At 33.7% G+C, this 17,964-nt stretch overlaps 1 protein-coding gene and 2 non-coding genes across 3 annotated transcripts; 1 reads left to right on the top strand and 2 right to left on the bottom strand.

The window, feature by feature from the left end:
* Positions 1-7,386: 7,386 nt before the first annotated feature.
* On the top strand, positions 7,387-9,438 carry ATL43 (RING/U-box superfamily protein). The gene has a single exon (XM_086440067.1). The coding sequence runs from the start codon at positions 7,714-7,716 to the stop codon at positions 9,055-9,057; it is 1,344 nt and encodes a 447-aa protein (XP_086296193.1). The 5' UTR covers positions 7,387-7,713; the 3' UTR covers positions 9,058-9,438.
* An 8,004-nt stretch (positions 9,439-17,442) lies between these two features.
* Positions 17,443-17,514, bottom strand: TRNAQ-UUG (transfer RNA glutamine (anticodon UUG)). Its single transcript has one exon. It is a non-coding gene; the product is annotated as a tRNA-Gln (tRNA).
* A 77-nt stretch (positions 17,515-17,591) lies between these two features.
* TRNAE-UUC (transfer RNA glutamic acid (anticodon UUC)) lies at positions 17,592-17,665 on the bottom strand. Its single transcript has one exon. It is a non-coding gene; the product is annotated as a tRNA-Glu (tRNA).
* Between the last annotated feature and the right edge of the window lie 299 nt (positions 17,666-17,964).

Below are 17,964 nucleotides of genomic sequence, written 5' to 3'. Positions count from 1 at the left end.
TAATGATTTTGTGACTCTCCACGTGGCATACTCAAATACTCTTCTGATATGGCATGTGCTAAAACCATAGATCTTTACTTGTCGGGATATGCAATTGCACATTTTATAAAGATGTAAATGTGTATCCCGAGGTATAAAATATGTGATTATAACACATGCGACATCAGAAGAATATTTTGAGAATGCCACATGGGAGAGTCAGCTTATCACGACACTTTGTAATTTTGTTCAAGTGAGAACTTACTTGCTCCAAGAAGTATGTTTTGGGCCCACATCCAAGCAGAGGATCACGACCTTGAACTCATCTTTGTAAATGTGTACTTTCTTTGTGCACTGTGACTGTACTTTTGTCTTTTGCCAACTTTGTTTTTCCTACTCTCTTATTTTATTTGATTTATTATTTATTAGTACATAAAAATTAGTAATTGATTGGATTTAGACAAGATTGATAATAAATTAATATAAAAAATATTTATTAGATCCAGACACGATGGAATTTGTTGCTACACATCGTTCCGAATTAATCCAATATGATCAGAAAATCATTATTTTCAAATCAGTCCCAAATGATCCTAATTCAATTTGATATGAGAAAAGTACATATAATATTAATAAGCATAGTTATATATTTTTAAGAGTTGTGATAAAATCTGGCGTGGTAGTGCATAGAATCATAGAATCTTTTCTTCGGGATACACAATTAAAAATATCTATGACTATGCTTATGCCACGTCAAAGAGCTTCACTTTATCAGTAATCTATTTTTAAACATGGTATCGAATCAAGATGTGGATATGGTTCGTCCAAAATAAATATCAGGTCAACCTTGACCCGAAACTGAAGTTATCAAACCAAAATGGATTTAGGGGAATGCAAATGGCTGATTCTTCTTATCCAATCTTATCTTGTTGAGAAAAAAGTAAGTGGTATTTTGGTCATTTGAATATTAAATATTTGTCTTTATTTAAAAATATTTAAATAGGTAAAAGAGTCGTGATAATCAGACTCCCTCATGTGGCATATTCAAAATCATATATTTGTTGCATTGTGATACACATCCCCATATATGTAGTCATGTATTCTGAGGCCAAAAAGATCTATGGTTGTAGCACATATCACATCAGAAGAGTATTTTGAGTATGCCAAGTGAGGGAATTAAAAAATCATTAGTCAAGATTAAATGCCCTTCCCTGCATTTAACATTTTTTTAAGACTAAAAATACACTTTACTTCTTCTATGACAAAATAAATATCTAAGGTATTATTGGAAAAGATAAGTATTAGGACAAGTTATACTCTTATCTTTGAGTTCAAATTGGGAGGGTATCCAGATAATCACAAAGAATCTTTGAAGTGATTGATAGTATTAATCAAAATAAGTTCCTATTATATAAGATTTTCTATTAACAAACCAAAGGATTTAGAAAGATGATATGTTCGAATTCCCTTGAATGAGGAAAGGGGGTGATGTAGCTAAATGGGTAATTAAGGAAATGGATGAACCTATAAATAGGAAATGAGACCTTGGGAGAAAGGAGTTTTGGAAGGTGATAAAAGTTATTAGTTCCTACTTTTTGCATCTTGAATTCCAACTTTAGTGTTGGAGAGTATTTTGCTCGTACCGCACATATACCCTAACATATTTGTAAAGAAAGAAAGCCATGCATTAAAGAGTTTGAATTGTTCGAGGTAAGCGAAGAAAATATCCCTACAAGTTTCCTGACGATTTTGTGGCAGGACAACCTTTTTGTTTCACAATAAGACCTGGGACAATTATTTCTACCCTTGATAGCTTACGAGTTTATGTGCATCTTGTTGTGTAAATGTCTTGTATTCTGTTGGTACTATGTAGAGTTGAAAGGGTAGAACCTCCAAACCAAAACATTTAGGGTTACGACAATGGCAATTGTGTAATATTTTCTTAACGATTATTTTATTTTATTTTTTGGAAGATAAATGCATTTTAGCAACTCTTAATTTTATAAATAGATATATCTAGGGTTGTAAAACTTAAGAGAAAATATTGATTGTGGAGGGGTAAATTCTCTGAATCCCTTGAAGAAAGGAGATATGGTTAGAATCATTTCTCTATAAATGAAATGAATCTTCATAAAAAAGGTACGCAATCTTTTTTTGAAAATCCCTACTTTTTTAAAGATTTACACTAAATCTAACTTATACATTTGAGACTCTGTGTAATAGGAAACAGAGGAGTTTTCTGAAAATATCAAGCATCGTACGAAAATGAACAATCTAAAGAAATCACAAAATCGACTTCTACAATTTGACGCCGTCTGTGGAATCAAAAGTAGCAAGTATGACATACACATAGCAACACCCAAGGAACCGTAACAGGAAAGGGATAATAAAGGACCAAGTGGAAGTAATGGGACCTACAATGATTGAAAAATCCTAACACAACGCAATCTCAACATATACAAGAAAATGAGATGGAGGTTGGAGCTCCATATGCAATCAACTTATGAGCCTACAAGGAACATAGAGACACCTATAAAAATAGATATTTATCCTCAATGCCACACGGCATTCTATCAAAAATCAAATATTTTACATAATTCTAATTCATGATTTGAACATCGTGATATCCTCTTTATATTATATTATTGATCTTTGTGTCGGGTTGAATATTGGTGTAAAAATTCATTACCCGCTAACATTAATCTTAATCAAACTTGAGCATCATAGTATCTTTGTACCTCTAAAATTTTATTAGTGGAAAATTAGAACTTTATCTATTTTAAGTGGGTAAATATGTAAAATAAAAACGAAAAGGCTTTTTTTACATCAACATATTTGATTTATAATAAAAGCCACCTCGAATAAGCATATGGGACCAAATGATTTTTGGAGCTACAGTCCAAAACTCTTCACTGTATACGTGGTATTCCAAGAGGCCAATCTAAATAGTTGACAGACAAGACAGAAATTGAACAACTGGATGTAAGTCGTTTTTCGCTCACAGTGCTCACAGAGTCCTTGCTTGACTGCTAGACATGTCAAGGACACAAGGTAGTTTTGTAACTAACAAGGGTACTTTTGTAAATTAAAATACCATTCAATACATGTGATCGGTGGATCCCATATTTCTGAGCAAAATTCTGTGAGAAAAAAATATTTTCAAATGGATATTATTGTCATTTTTAAAGTCAGGTTCATACTCTTTGATGTATTTTTCCACCAACTTGTAGGTATTAATTCATAAATGACTCTATACCTACCATGTGGAGCACTATTATTGAAAAGGGGTAGCATCGAGTGGTATATGATCTAGAGTGACGGTGCCCACTATAGCCCTGAGGGGTTGTTTCAATGACAATTTCAGACTGATAAGTGGTTAATGCCCGTAAGTCATGAGTTTGATATTCAATATGAGAATTAATTCCTCAAGGGCCACCAGTGAGGGCACCCTCAATTACTTGGTGCATGTGACGTGCAGGCATTGCCTATGCCCCGGGACTACTCATTAGACAAGACCATGGTTTATGGACTAGGTAAAGCCCAAATATGGTTATCTTTGCTGGAATGTAGAAAAGGAAAAAAATAAAAAGAACACACTTTCCTCGCTAACTAAGTTATAGCCTTACTAAGAGTCGTTTTGCGCAAATGGATTGTCACATTAACACACCAACACCACAGCCCTCTAGATTTCTTTGGAAAAAACAGATAAAAAATAGTTTTTCTTTTGCTTGATTCAATTTTTTTGAAAATTGATGACTAGCACTACCAACTCTCAAATTTAAATTTAAAATTAAATGATATATATTTTTTTTTGGAAAATACTGCAAAAATTTACTGCAATTCTCACAAATTTGACGTGGGAGAATCACGGTAAATTCTGTGTCACCCCACCACGGTTTCTTTTTTTTTTTTTTTTTGCCTTTCAAAGTTCATAGATTGTTATGTTCTACAACCCTGAAGCACTGGATCATGTTTTTGGTGCCACAAGGTGAGCCGTCAGACTTTGACAAAAAAAAAAAAAAAAGGTGATTGGGACAAAGCCCTCTACTTTTTGTTGAACATCTGAGATGCACCCCTAGTCTTCTACGAGAAATCAATTAAAATGACCTAAATATTATAACAAAAAAATCATTCAACTTTGAAAAAGAAAAATCAACGATTTCTATCCCAAGATTAAAGATGAGGATTTTTTTTTTAATTAGTCTTTTAATGTAGACTACGATTAAGGTGGTAGGTTATCAATTTGAAAATATAGGGGATGTCTTATTGAAAACATGGAAGGTAGGGCTGTCAATTTGTCTCGTTGGCCCACTAACCTAGTTCGGCCCTCCCAAACAACAAGGTTTTAGGGGCCTTGATTATGACCAAGGAAAGGTAGAGGTGGGCTCAAATTTTCCAATTCGTTAAATCCAAATTGACTAGAATGCTTCTGCAATCCACCACCACAGACCTCCAAGTAAGTTACTTTGAAAAACTATATATGAGAAAAACATTTTTTTTTACTTGATCCAAGATTTTGAATATAGACAATTACTGAACTTCCACATAATTCTCAAACTTAAAATTGAAATTCAATAATGAAAAATAAAAATTTTTTTGGGAATTTTTTTTTTTGAAGTTCCTAGAATTTTATCCTCTAAAACCTTGAAGTATTGGGTCATGTTTTTGGATGCTACAAGTTGAGCCCAGGGACCCTTAGTGAGGGTGAAATCCTTACTAACTTAGTAAGGCTAGTCAGACTCTCTTGTATACCAGTATGTTAAGTCTAATTAGATTTATTATTTTATAATAAAAATAGCTAAAACACACACGGAACGGATTTATAGTGGAGTCAATCAGAGTCTTTGCCCCCACAAAATTTCAAAGTCTCTAAGAGGTTATGATAAAAAAAAATCCACCGCTTTTGCCCCTGACACCACCCTCCCTCTCGAAAAAAAAAATCTATTATTTGCCCCTACAAAGTTTTTTCCACTCTTAAGTTGCCCCCACAAAAATTCCACTCTTAAATTGCCCCCACATAGGAAAAATCCTGGCTCTGTCCTGAAAACACATTATAAAATAATAAATTTACTCCAATCTCTAATCTTTTATTAAGTAGAATGGAAATTAGACTTTTTAAACTACTCCAGATAATTGCAACAAGTTTTCATAATTCATGAATTTAATATTTTTATAACATCCAAAAAATCAATCTGCATCTAACCCAAAATAATCAAGGTCAAGCTTGAACTTAGTCAACTTAAACCCGATAAAGATTTATGAGTGATATGAAGTAAAATACATCTCTTTAAAATTGGATTAACCTCATTCAACTTAATCGAAATTCGCCCATCCACAACTATAGAACGACTTCATTATCTAAAATGAAGAACATTTTCAACGAACGAAAATCAAGAACGTTTCAACTTTTCTCTCAAAAAAGCTCATATTCTTTCCCAAAATAAGCTGATTTTAACTTTGATCTCACTTTCCCACTATGTTCTATCTTCAATAATTTCCTTAGCTCTAATGGTGGGTTACATCCAAGGTTTTAGTGATTGTCTTTTTCCATCTATATTAAATAAGGAGTTATTTTTAAAGAAACATGTATAGCGTGCCATGTCCCAACTGTTTCTCTAATGGTGGGCCCCACAGTTGCTTCTTCAGGAACATCACATAAAAAAGCGCAATACAAACGGCAGATGACCTTGAAAGGTGCTCTACCAATTGCTTGCTTCACGCCAATATACGACAACACTTGAAGTTACTTGCTTACAGAAAAAAAATATATCTGACTAGATAGAGACTTTTCGTCAACAGAATTAACGGTTAAACAAGTCTGTTGTATTATAATATAGAGCTACTGAGTGTACTAAATCATTATTGACTTTATCGTGATTGGTTGATTATGAGGTTTGTATGTTATCTTGAAAGTTTAGACTATTGATTGACCTGAAGAATGTTCTCTGAATCCAACGGCTAATATGATTTGAAAATTTTCTTCCATGCTGGTCCCCCATTCTCCATTTAATAATGCGGATCTCAAGGTAACATTCTTCGACTTCATGAAATTATTGAAGATCCCATTGCTTTCTTTATTAGGGGAGTCCGGCTTTGAAGACATGTGGCATTACGAATTTTATTTGCATCCCTACTTTCTCACCAATATTTGGGAAACCTCCTTTAAAAGCTATGTAAAAAAATAAAAATATAAATATAAATGCCAATAAACAAATATTGGGTATAAATCTTCACCTTTGAAGTCATAAACGGAATTGAGATCTTGGGGATTGAGTCTACTATTACAAGAAGATCTCCTTTGAGATCTCTGGACTTGACACGATTGTGCAACTTCTCAGACTTGCCCTATTTTACCAGGCAGATTAGACCTACGTTAATGCTATCATACTACCTTAATTTGTCCAGCTATTAGATAGTGTTGGGAATGCTGACTTATACATGGTATCATTTACCTAGCATGGACATGTGTATGATCTGGATAATCATGCAATTATTATCTTTTATAGTAATCAGTTTGGTTCAAATGGAACAAAGATTCTCCAAAAAATTAGTGGTCCAACCATTGAACCAAGTCAATGACTATTTGGTGAATCAGTCGATTTAAAGATAACTTTTTTCTTCAATTCGAAATCATTTAAAGATTTTATTTATTTATTTATTTATTTATTTATAACAACTCTAATTATGGCTACATCAATTTGAGAATCGAAAATTGATAGAAACTAGAATCAAGAAAATTAAACGATTCTGATACTTGTTCCTTTAGAAATCGAACCAAAACAGGCCCATTAACACCCCTAGTTGAAACACAACTTCAATTGTCAGTAATCAATATCACTTGTTAAAAAATGCATAAAAATAAATTGAATTTTTAACTTAAGTACACGTAATGTTCTTTTAAATGTAGAACGATTCAACGAACTGATCCAAGGTTACAACTTCGATCAAACTAATTTGAAAAATTATTAATTGATTCATGGAGATGATTCAATTATGAAAATATTGATTCCATTGACGTGAGGACCCTTCTTTTGAACCTTATTAAACAATGAAACAAGGGGGAGGGAAAAGATTTGCTCTTAAGAAATGAAGGTGCAAATCTATTAAATCGATCACGAGCTGCAACATTTTTATTAAAACCTAAAATCTGACACAAAACGTACCATGTTCTCCCACGTTTTTCTTTTTTTATAAAAATTTATGATTGATTTAACAGCTTAGCATCTTCGTTTGGTTCACAGCAAATCTCTTCTCATAAAGAGTAGCAATCAGGAAATCAATAAAATCATCTGTGGCATTTTCGTCACTTCACTTAAATTCAAGATAATTTCAAGGGTATTTCAGTAAATTTACATGACAAATAAATTTCACCAAAATTGTATTTTATTATATCATTTGGGTCTAGCGATTCGAGCGGTGAACCGGTGGTGGTGGTGGAGGAGAAGCTCTCGACCGAAATCACGGAAACAAAGCTTCATTTACAGTTCTGATGACGAAAGCTTTATAAAAAACCGTTAAATCAGACGACCCATCTATCTCTCTCTCTCTCTCTTCACAGTTAGGTTTCTTAAAAAAAAAACAATAAAAATCTTAGTCATCAAATCGGTTGGATGCCTTTGTCTTCTTTCTTTTGTATCTTTCTCATAAACCCATCTAATCGAATCCCTCTCTCAATCCTTCCTAAGCCTCTTATTTGTTCTGATTCTTCAGAAATTCGAATTTCAAGAACCAAATATGAGGCTTTGTGGGTGTTTCAGATTCTGGGTATCTCTGTTTTTCTTCTTTATTCTCTGTTTCAGTGGTTTAATGGCTGAAAATCGACGAAAAATTCAACATTTAAAGAACTCCATTGATGGTGGGGTTATTGGTGATATCGCTGCATCAAATCTATCTTCTCCTCCGTCTCTGCAATCTCCACCACCACCTCCCCCTCCATTAACGGCCGTTAGACCTAACATAGCTCCGTTCCGTCCAAGCATCGCCGTTATTGTTGGGGTTCTTACAACCATGTTCTCCATCACGTTTCTTCTCCTTCTGTACGCGAAACACTGTAAACGCGGTAACGCCGTTAATGGGTATAACGGAAACCCAAATTCTAGTAACGGAACCGGTTCAGCTTGTGCGAGGAGGAACTCGGGAATCGATCGTTCAGTGATTGAATCGTTACCGATTTTCAGATTTGGGTCTCTTAGAGGTCAAAAAGAGGGACTCGAATGTGCCGTTTGTTTGACCAGATTTGAACAAACAGAGGTTTTGAGATTGTTGCCCAAATGCAAGCACGCGTTCCATGTCGAGTGTGTCGATACTTGGCTCGATGCCCACTCAACCTGTCCACTCTGTCGATTCCGAGTTGACCCGGAAGATGTTCTCTTAGTCGAAGAAACGAAACTCGGAGACCAAGAAAAGGAAGATCTTCAGCGTAGAAGTGCTGAACAAAACAGGGGAGGAGGAAGGAAAAGTGAAGATATTGCAGTTGAGTTGGAAACGCGAAACTCGGGCGAGTTGCGTGAGACTGAGTTTCGTAGAGTATCGGGTCGACACTCATCAGCTGGGGAGAGAACGAGTCAGTTTCTGCAAATTCTGGTTCAACGACCCGGTGAGTCAGAATCTCGTGACTCGTCATCCTCGTCTTCTTTAGCATTTAGAAGATCTCTAGATAGCGCGAACTTGAGAAGGAAGAAGAACGAATTGGTTACCGTTGGATGTTTTGATCGAGGTCGTAAAGATGGACTTCTGTTATCCGACGAAGCAAAGGCGGCTGATAGAGAGAACTTTTTACGGAGGTTTGAGCACCGGATCATTTTGTCCAGCGGAGGTGGGCTCCCACATAGATGGAGTGATTTACGACCGTCAGATCTTCTATTTCTTCAATCAGAGATGATTATCACTGACAGTGGACGGTACTCTTTGTCTGCACCAAGAGTAAAGCAGAAGAGAGAGAATAAAGAGGAGGTTAGGGTAAGAGCAGCAGAGCAGGGAGAAGACACCATTGATGGGAATGGCAGAAGTGTAATAAATTCGAGATGTATGTCCGAAATCACGGGCTTGAGCAGGTTTTCTAACAGAACAGATTTGTAAAATCATGGGCTTGGGATTTGGGCTTGGGTCGGCCCAATAAAACGTATAGACAGTCAAACTAACGGATCTAGCGTAGTTGTGTAGGCGCAGAGGACGAAATGTAGAGAGAGAAAAGAAAAGATACTTATTAAGGAGAGAGATCCTACAGCGGGTGTTGGGTAACAAATTTACATACACCAGGTGTTGGGTAAATAAACGAACGAAGCATGTACGGGGTATCTCTTTTTGTTACAGAAGGAACGCAGCGACCTTGCTGTTGCGCATTAAAAAGTACTGTTGTACCACGGAAAGTATCGAAGCTTGAGAAGCTTCAGATCTTTTCTCTTTTTTGTCCTTTTTTAGAAAATATTTTTTAATTTTATTTTGTCGGTTGATGGAGTCTTTTTTGGTAAATTTACATCACAAGATGCCAAGTGTTTCAGGATCTTTGATTCGATATGGTGTCATGGTGTGGTGTATCAAGAATGGGATTTGGAGTTGGACGGTGAAGTTCGTTTTGAACCGGCCGGGTCAATCCCTGCCAAATCGGTCGCTACTAGTTTTTTAAAAATCAGCCGAGTTAAACTTGTTGGATCACCGAGTTTAGGGAATCTTACAAATAACTTGCTAAGGTCCTACATACGGTTGAGATGGGACGAGAAATAATTACTTTCTAGGGATTCGTTAGTAATCTCTGACAAGAGCATCAAACAATACTGCCAATATGGGAGAGGAACAACAAAATTGCAGATTTCCTCGTGACAATCCCTAAGAATATGTATACATAATCCCCGTCCCCATGGGAATGGATTAGAATCCTAGAACCATCTCATTTAAACCTATTTTTTAAAACAACCAAACTTTTTTTTTTTTTTTCATATTTTAGAGGAGTCCCTTTGTTTCCCTTGGTTTTATTCTTCATAATATCCTTCCCAAGACTCAATCTTGGGTGTGGACCTGACTCTAATACTAAATGTTAAGGACCTAAACTAATATTCCAAAATACTTAGACTTGTTTGAATACGTCAAATTTAAGCCTTAACTACTTCGACAAGTAACAAATCACCATGCTTTGCCGTCGATGTCCACGACGACTTTAACTCTGGGTGGGGCATTTCTCAAGGTTTTTCCCATACTTATCCCTAGGTACTTCTTGGGACTTTTCACAGGGTATTTTTTTTTTCATATTACAGAGGAGTCCTTTTTTTTTTTTTTTTTAAATTCTCCATGATATCCTCCCCATGACTCGAATCCTGGATGTGGGCCTGCCTTTAATACCAAATGTTAAGAACCTAAATCAATACTCCAAAAAGGCTAGATTTGTTTGAATTCGTTAAATTTAAGCCTTTAACTACTTACACGTAATAAACCACCATGCTCCACATTCAACGAACACGACAACTTTCATTCTAGGTGGGGCACTTCTCAAGGGTTTTCCCCAAGCTTAGTCTTAAGCACTTCTCGTGGCTTTTCTCAAGGTATTTTTCGCATACTATATATGAGAACCTCCCCCCCCTAAAAAAAACAAAAAACTACTCACCCACCCAGTTACTCGAATCCTAGACATGGGATTAACTCTAATACCAAATGTTAAGAAACTAAACCTATACTACAAAAGGGCTAGACATATTTGAATGCAGCAAATTTAATCCCCTAATTACTTAGGCACTTAACAAACTTATATATGTTGATCGATTTTGTTAGAGGAGGGAGAATTGGGCTTTCAGATGGAGGATAGATGCTGGAGTAAAAAATTTGATAATAGAACCCTAACTTGATTAAGATTTTTATAGATTCAGATTATAATTAAAGATATTATTCTATAAATTTCAATTCAAATCCGATCCAAAAATTTAAATTTTACAATCAAATCTCATTTTTCAGGTACGACCCATTGAAACACTACTTGTTAAAAAATCTGTCAAAATTATTAAGAATACCACGTGGCATTTTTGTTTAATTAAAAGGCGTTTTTTGTGATAAGGACCTTTTGATGGAATCGGAAGCTTTTTTGTGAGCTGGAGGATTCTTCAGTGAATCTTCACTTTCTCTGAAGTCTGCACGAAAGAGAAAAGAGATAAAGAGAGAGAGAGAGAGAAAAGATGGACAAAAGTTGTTGAACCCTTAAATGCTCGATGCCTTAATATTACCAACTTCTTTTAAAGTTTAAACCAAATTAGTGGTGCTTTGGAGGATCTGAGCTGGATAAAAATAGGTCCAGCTGCAGTTTCTATTAATCTATCTGATTACTTTAATCTATCCGTATGTACCCTGGCCAGATCAAGTTGGTTGTGTGTGGTTGGTATTTGGGTACTCTGATTTAGATGTTGAATTAAATGTATACATAATATAGAGGGCCCACAAATTTATGTTAGGATATATTGTTATAGGATGATATAGAAATATGACAAATTATATATTAATGAAGATTTTGATTTGATTTGATTCATTTTGATGAGATTATATTAGATTGGGATTTCTTTTATTAATTAGAACTAAATGGTGGCATGTGCAAATATACATTTCTGACAAAGACTTATTCGTAATTTAAAATATTGATTAAAGGGTTTTTGAAGTTTACATGGTAAAAATGATACTTTTGTAATTTTGAAAATTAAACTACGTATGATTGCTATTTTCTTGATTTTTGATCAAAATGACTTCGATTATATTAAATTTGAATATAAAAGTAAAGGCATTTATCATCATTCAAATTTTGATGTCGAATCACCTAAACTCTCATAATAATAATAATAATAATTTAAAATATATGGATAAAGTGGTTTTGTAGTTTACATGGTAAAAATGATATTTTTTTTAATTTTGAAAACTAAGAAATGTGTGGTAACAATTTTCTTTATTTTTATCAAAATGGCCCTCTTAGATTATGTTTAAATATTAAAAAAAATGAGGGTATTTGTGACCACTGAAATTTTGGTGTTGAATTGGTTCAACTCTACCTTCTCTCATTATAATGGTAAACATTTATTTCTTTTACAATTATTATTATTTAATATAAGTGTAATGATTTTGTAATTCAACCTAACAACATGACTCAAAAACTCAATTGACGTACCCTATAAGAGCAGTAGATTTTTCTCTCGGGAGACACAATTGCACATCCTCATAAAACATATGCAATTGTGTATCCAGAGAGAAAAAACCTATGGATCTCGCACCAGCCACATCAGTGAGTTTTTGAGTTATCATGTGAGGTTGAGTTACAAAATCAACACTCTTTATATAAACTTTATTTGGATTCATGTAATTATTCTCATCCAAGAATCAATTGATTTTATTGGTAGTGTTGTCTTTAAATTTTTTAGGAAGTTAAAAGTCGTTATCATAATTGGCAGGGTGGTGCCTTGGATGTTCGACCGATCAACCAATCTCCTATCATCAAACCCTGTCTCATCTTTATGTATATTTGATTTGATGTGCCAACATATATTTTACTATAATGCATCCTATCTAATGATATAGTAGGGCACACTTGTCACCTCAAGATAAGTATGTTATGAGTCTGAGATCTTCAATAGGTGACCCAAAAATAGACTACAAAACAATAATATTGATTTTTTTCTCTTACCGTTAATATTACTTGAAATTAAAATTCTCTTAACCTTTAGACTAATTCTTATTTTAGATTTGATTCTCATATCCATACTACCATAACGAGCAAAGGATGAGTATTCTTGAGTGGAATCTACACTTTTATTCTTATATCTATATTGTCTTTTGGATAGAATCATTAATATATTTAAAATATATATAAGGTGGCGTTCGAAGGCCCTAAGAAAAGTCAAACATTGTTCCAAACTTTTTTTTCAATATATGGGTTAGAAGTTTCAAAATGGGCTGATTTTTTGTAAGGATGATCTCTATGACGGGGAGATCCTCCTCACCAAAAATCAGCTCATTCTGAAACTTCTAACCCCATTAAAAGTGATTTACAAAAATTGGACAGTTCATGATTCTTCAATTTGTAAACTAGGGTTAGAAGTTTTAGAATGCGCTGATTTTTTGTGAAGATAACCTATATTTTGAAAAATGTTTGGCACAATATTTGACTTTCTTTTGAGCCTTTGAACTCTTCCCATATAAATATATGGTCGGGTTATTTTGACAAAATCCTAAATAAAGTTTTGTCTTATATGGCAAAAATATTTCAGAATTGGCTGATTTTTTGCGAGGATGATCTCTATAGTCAGTAGATAAGCCTCACAAAAAATCAGCCAATTATGAAACTTCTAACCCCATGAAAAGTGATTACAAACTAATGATAAAAAAATTGATAATTCACGATTCTTCAACTTATAAATTAGGACTAGAAATTTCAGACTTAACTGATTTTTTATGAGGATGATTTTCTCACCATAGAAATCATTCTCACATAAAATCAACTAATTCCAAAACTTTTAGCCCATATAAGACAAAATGCTTTTGTCTATAATGTTGTTTAGTATTTTGTCAAAAGAAAGCTACTCATATATATAGGGTGACATTCAGAGGCCCTAAATGTAGGCATGTCAATGGATAGCCGAAATCCGAATCTGAATTCGAAATTTTCGGATATCGGATTCGAATTCGGATGTATTTTTAATATTCGAATAGATTTCGGATACGAATTCGGATATCGCTACATCCGATTCGTTAATATCCGATTCGAATGCTTTTCTTTTTCTTTATATATATATATACATTAATTAAGACAAGACATATTTGTTTTTTTTTTTTTTTTTTTATATATAAAAAGACAATTTCTCTCTCTTTATAATAAAGATTAGACAACTCTCTCTGTTTTAAATAAAGACAAGACAATTCATTTGCACACTCTCTCTTTAATAAAGACAAACAAGACAATTCATTTGCACTCAAACTTCTCTCTCTCTCTCTCTCTGTAAGACGAGACTTATCGCTCTTCTTACTCTATCTCTTCTTTATTACTCTCTCTCTTTCAAAGTTAGAAGTTCTAACTTAGAACTTAGAAGACGAGACATATCTCTCTTCTTACTCTCTCTCTTCTTTATTACTCTCTCTCTTTCAAAGTTAAAAGTTCTAACTTATAACTTAGAGAAGTTCTGTCGAAGTCGAAAACCCTCGCCCCATCGTTCTTCTTCAACAATCTCAAGCAACGGCTCAACTCTTCCTCTTCATTGCGGCATCGCCTCACGATCTCAACCCCTTTACACAAAGGATTAGTCTATTATAAATAAGATTTGGTGTACAAACAAAGGGTGGTGGAAGTAAAAAGGATATCGAAAGAGAGGGTTTAAGCCCAGGTTTTTAGTAACGCTTTTATTTAAATTTATATCAAGGTTTAATTAGAAAGGTAAGTAAGCCCATTGTTTTCCTAATTTTAGATTTTTAGTAAAATTATTTATATATATATTTTTTGGTTTAATTGAAGCTGGGTTCTTTTAACAGCATAGTAATCTTGACGGAAATTAGGGTTTTAAAAGGTTTGAATGGTGATTTTGGTTTATTGTTTGAGTGTATCTAAACTTTACTCTGCAAGTGTTTGTGAAAATACTTCAAAGAGAAAAATAAATGAAAAGATCATAAATTTTCTTTCTAATGAAGTTTGAATCAATGTTTTTAAATGTGGTAGAAATGCTAAACCTAAAAGTGATTGTTAAGTGGTTTAAGTTGCTGGTAAAAGTAGTCTCACTTCATATATATTCATGATCAAATGCATAATCCTTAGAGATTAAAGATCTCCCAAAATTTATGAATGATTTTTGAAAACCTTATATGTGGTTCTTCCAGTACTCTCTCTTGAGTTTACTTTCTGTTGATAATTTTCAGATAGTAAATAATTTTCGAATAAGTTTCGGATAATTTTTTAATAATAAAAAAGTTTCGGATAGTTTTCAAGTTTCAAGTTTCGAATAATTTTCAAATCGGATAATATCGGATATCCGATAAGTTATTCGGATACGAATTCGAATATTAGTTAGTGATATCCGATCAGATTCGGATTCGAATTCGGATATCATTAAAAAAAAAATCGAATTCAGTCCGGATATACCACTATCTGATTGGATACCTATTCGTTGATAGCCCTACCTAAATGGAGTCGAACATTGTGCCAAACATTTTTTCAATGTATGGGGTTAGGAGTTTTGGTACAAGCTGATTTTTTTGTGAGGATTATCTCTATGATGAGTAGATCATCCTCACCAAAAATCAGTCGATTTTGAAAATTTTAACCATATCAAAAGTGGTTTACAAAAATCAAACGGTCAACAATTTTTCAACTTGTAAACTAGTGTTAGAAGTTTTGAAATGAACTAATTTTTAGTGAGGATGATCTCTTCACTATAGATATCATCCTCACAAAAAATCAACCAATCTTAAAACTTGTAACCTCTATTTTGAAAAATGTTTGGCTCTCTTTAGGGTCTCCGAACGCTTCTAATATATATATATATATATATGGAAAATGTTCGGCACCATTTCTATTTAACCTACGTGTTTTGTCATACATGAGTTAGAAGTTTTGGAATGGGCTGATTTTTGGTGAGGATGATCTCTATAGTGAGGAGATATCCTCACTAGAAATCAGCCCATTCCAAAACTTCTAGCCCCATATTTACAAGTTGAAGAATCGTGAACCACCCATTTTTTGTAAATCATTTTTGATAGGATTAGAAATTTTAGAATAGATAGAGATCATCATCACCAAAAATCAGCTCATTTCAAAACTTCTAACCCATATAAGACAAAATACATAGGACAAATAGTAGAGTGCGAACATGCCCCCTTTAAAATTATCTGCACAAGTACTAAAACATATAGGACAGCGTTATTACGACCCCTATTACGACTCACATTGCAACACACCGTTTTGTCTTATATGGGCAAAAATGTTTGGAATAGACTGATTTTTTGTGAGGATGATCTCTATGATGAGGGGATCATCCTGGCAAAAAAATCATCCCATTCCAAAACTTCTAACCCCATCAAAATTGATTTACAAAAATTGGACGGTCTATAATTTTTCAACAAAAATTGGACGGTCTAGAAATTTTATAATGAGCTGATTTTTGGCAAGGATGATCTCCTCACCATAGAGATCATCCTCACAAAAAATCAGCCCATTCCAAACATTTTTTCCCATATAAGATAAAACGGTGTGTCGCAATGTGAGTCGTAATAAGGGTATACGGAACGTGACCCAAACATATATTAACAAAAGTTCATAATTTTGAGGAGTGCATGAGCCACTTCTCTACTTATTATATAAGGAGAGAAACATAGCATTATTTATTGAAATCCACGTTACACATATTAAAAAAATTAAATTACCAAAGCACCCTCAGACTAGATCAAGAATGCATTCAAAATAACCTACCCGTATAATATTAAATAAATTATATTTTTTTATCTTTAAATTTATCTTGACAAATGACAAAAAATGTGCTACAATTTAGAGGAACCTTTACCCTAGAAGTAGTGCATGGCATGTGTTCCTTGCCCAATTTCATATAAAATTTTATAATAAAAAAAAAAAAATAGTTTGTTCAATATTAACCATAATCAGATTTTTATTTAAGTAATTATATCTTTTGGGCCATAGATTTGTTTTGCAGTTTGGATATTTCATTGACGTAAAATAGTTGTATTGTATCATTACAATTATAATAAAAGAAAGTTGAGGATTCTAATTGTTCATCAACATTCACATTAATCTAAAACATTAAATATTTTAGGATCAATGTTTGTTTTCTTATGATCTCAAGCCAAATTACAATATCCTATCAAAACATTGTAAAACATCGTGACTAAGTAAATTATTGAAAATATAAATTAGAAAGGTCTTTATTGAACTAAGATTATAATCATTTCAGGCAAATGTTTTGTAAAATCCTTTCGAACCATTCAATATTTTAGAATCAATGTTTTGTTAGGGTCTTGAGCCAAATTAAAATATGCTGTCGAAACATTTTGAAATGGCATAAAATTTTGAACATTCCTCTAACGATCATGTTTTGACTCAACCAAGTCAGTATAGGATTAAAGGACTATAGAAACCCCATGGCTTGACCAATCATGATACCATTCGACCATTTTTATGTAAAACTTGGCAAATGTTTGCGTAACTGGACAGCATTAGTCGTTTTAAATTGGATCGTTTTGTGCTTTTTAGGATATATATATATATATATATTAAGAATTTGAATGTTTGTTATTTGATATAAAAATGAGATTTTACACTTAATTATTTTACTTGGCTTTTTTATAGAAAAACTAATAGTTTTCGAAACTTATTTCGATAATACCAGTCGGGTCGAATCGATTTGAACCAATTTGGGAGGGATTGACATTAAGTCAATCAATTGAAAAGAAAAGAAAAATGTTTCTCTATTTTTCCAGAGGCAAGGGTAAAAGGGGAAAATTCTCAGGTCCTACCGGGATTCGAACCCAGGTCGCTGGATTCAAAGTCCAGAGTGCTAACCACTACACCATAGAACCAGATGCTAACTTTGTCTAACTATATTTTATTTGTTAAATACTTTTAGAGCTGATTTCGTGAAATAGATAATAAAAAATTCCATTGCCGGGATTTGAACCCGGGTCGTCTGGGTGAAAGCCAGATATCCTAACCGGACTAGACGACAATGGATTGTTGTTCACTAACTCGGTTAAATATTATTCAATAGAAATAAACCAAGGCTCCAAAGATTTTCAATATGTAGTTTCGGGCCGGGTCAAACTAAGTCCTATCCTTGCCTTCATGATTCGTATGGTTTTAAAGTCTCTATCAGGCTTGACCCACCAAGCCCAAAACGGCTCGGGCAGAGTTCTGGTGGATTTTAAGCTAGATAAAATTGATTATATATATGAGTCCTGATAAGATGACTCGCCAAGTGACATACTCAAATGACTCCATGATGTGGACAAGTTCAGGTATCATAGATTTGC

The sequence above is a fragment of the Akebia trifoliata genome, chromosome 4 (assembly GCF_017979445.1).
Source record: "Akebia trifoliata isolate Shusen 1 chromosome 4, ASM1797944v1, whole genome shotgun sequence".
Taxonomy (NCBI): domain Eukaryota; kingdom Viridiplantae; phylum Streptophyta; class Magnoliopsida; order Ranunculales; family Lardizabalaceae; genus Akebia; species Akebia trifoliata.
Note: the sequence above shows the minus strand (reverse complement) of the source record. Positions and strands in the feature narration are given on the sequence as shown.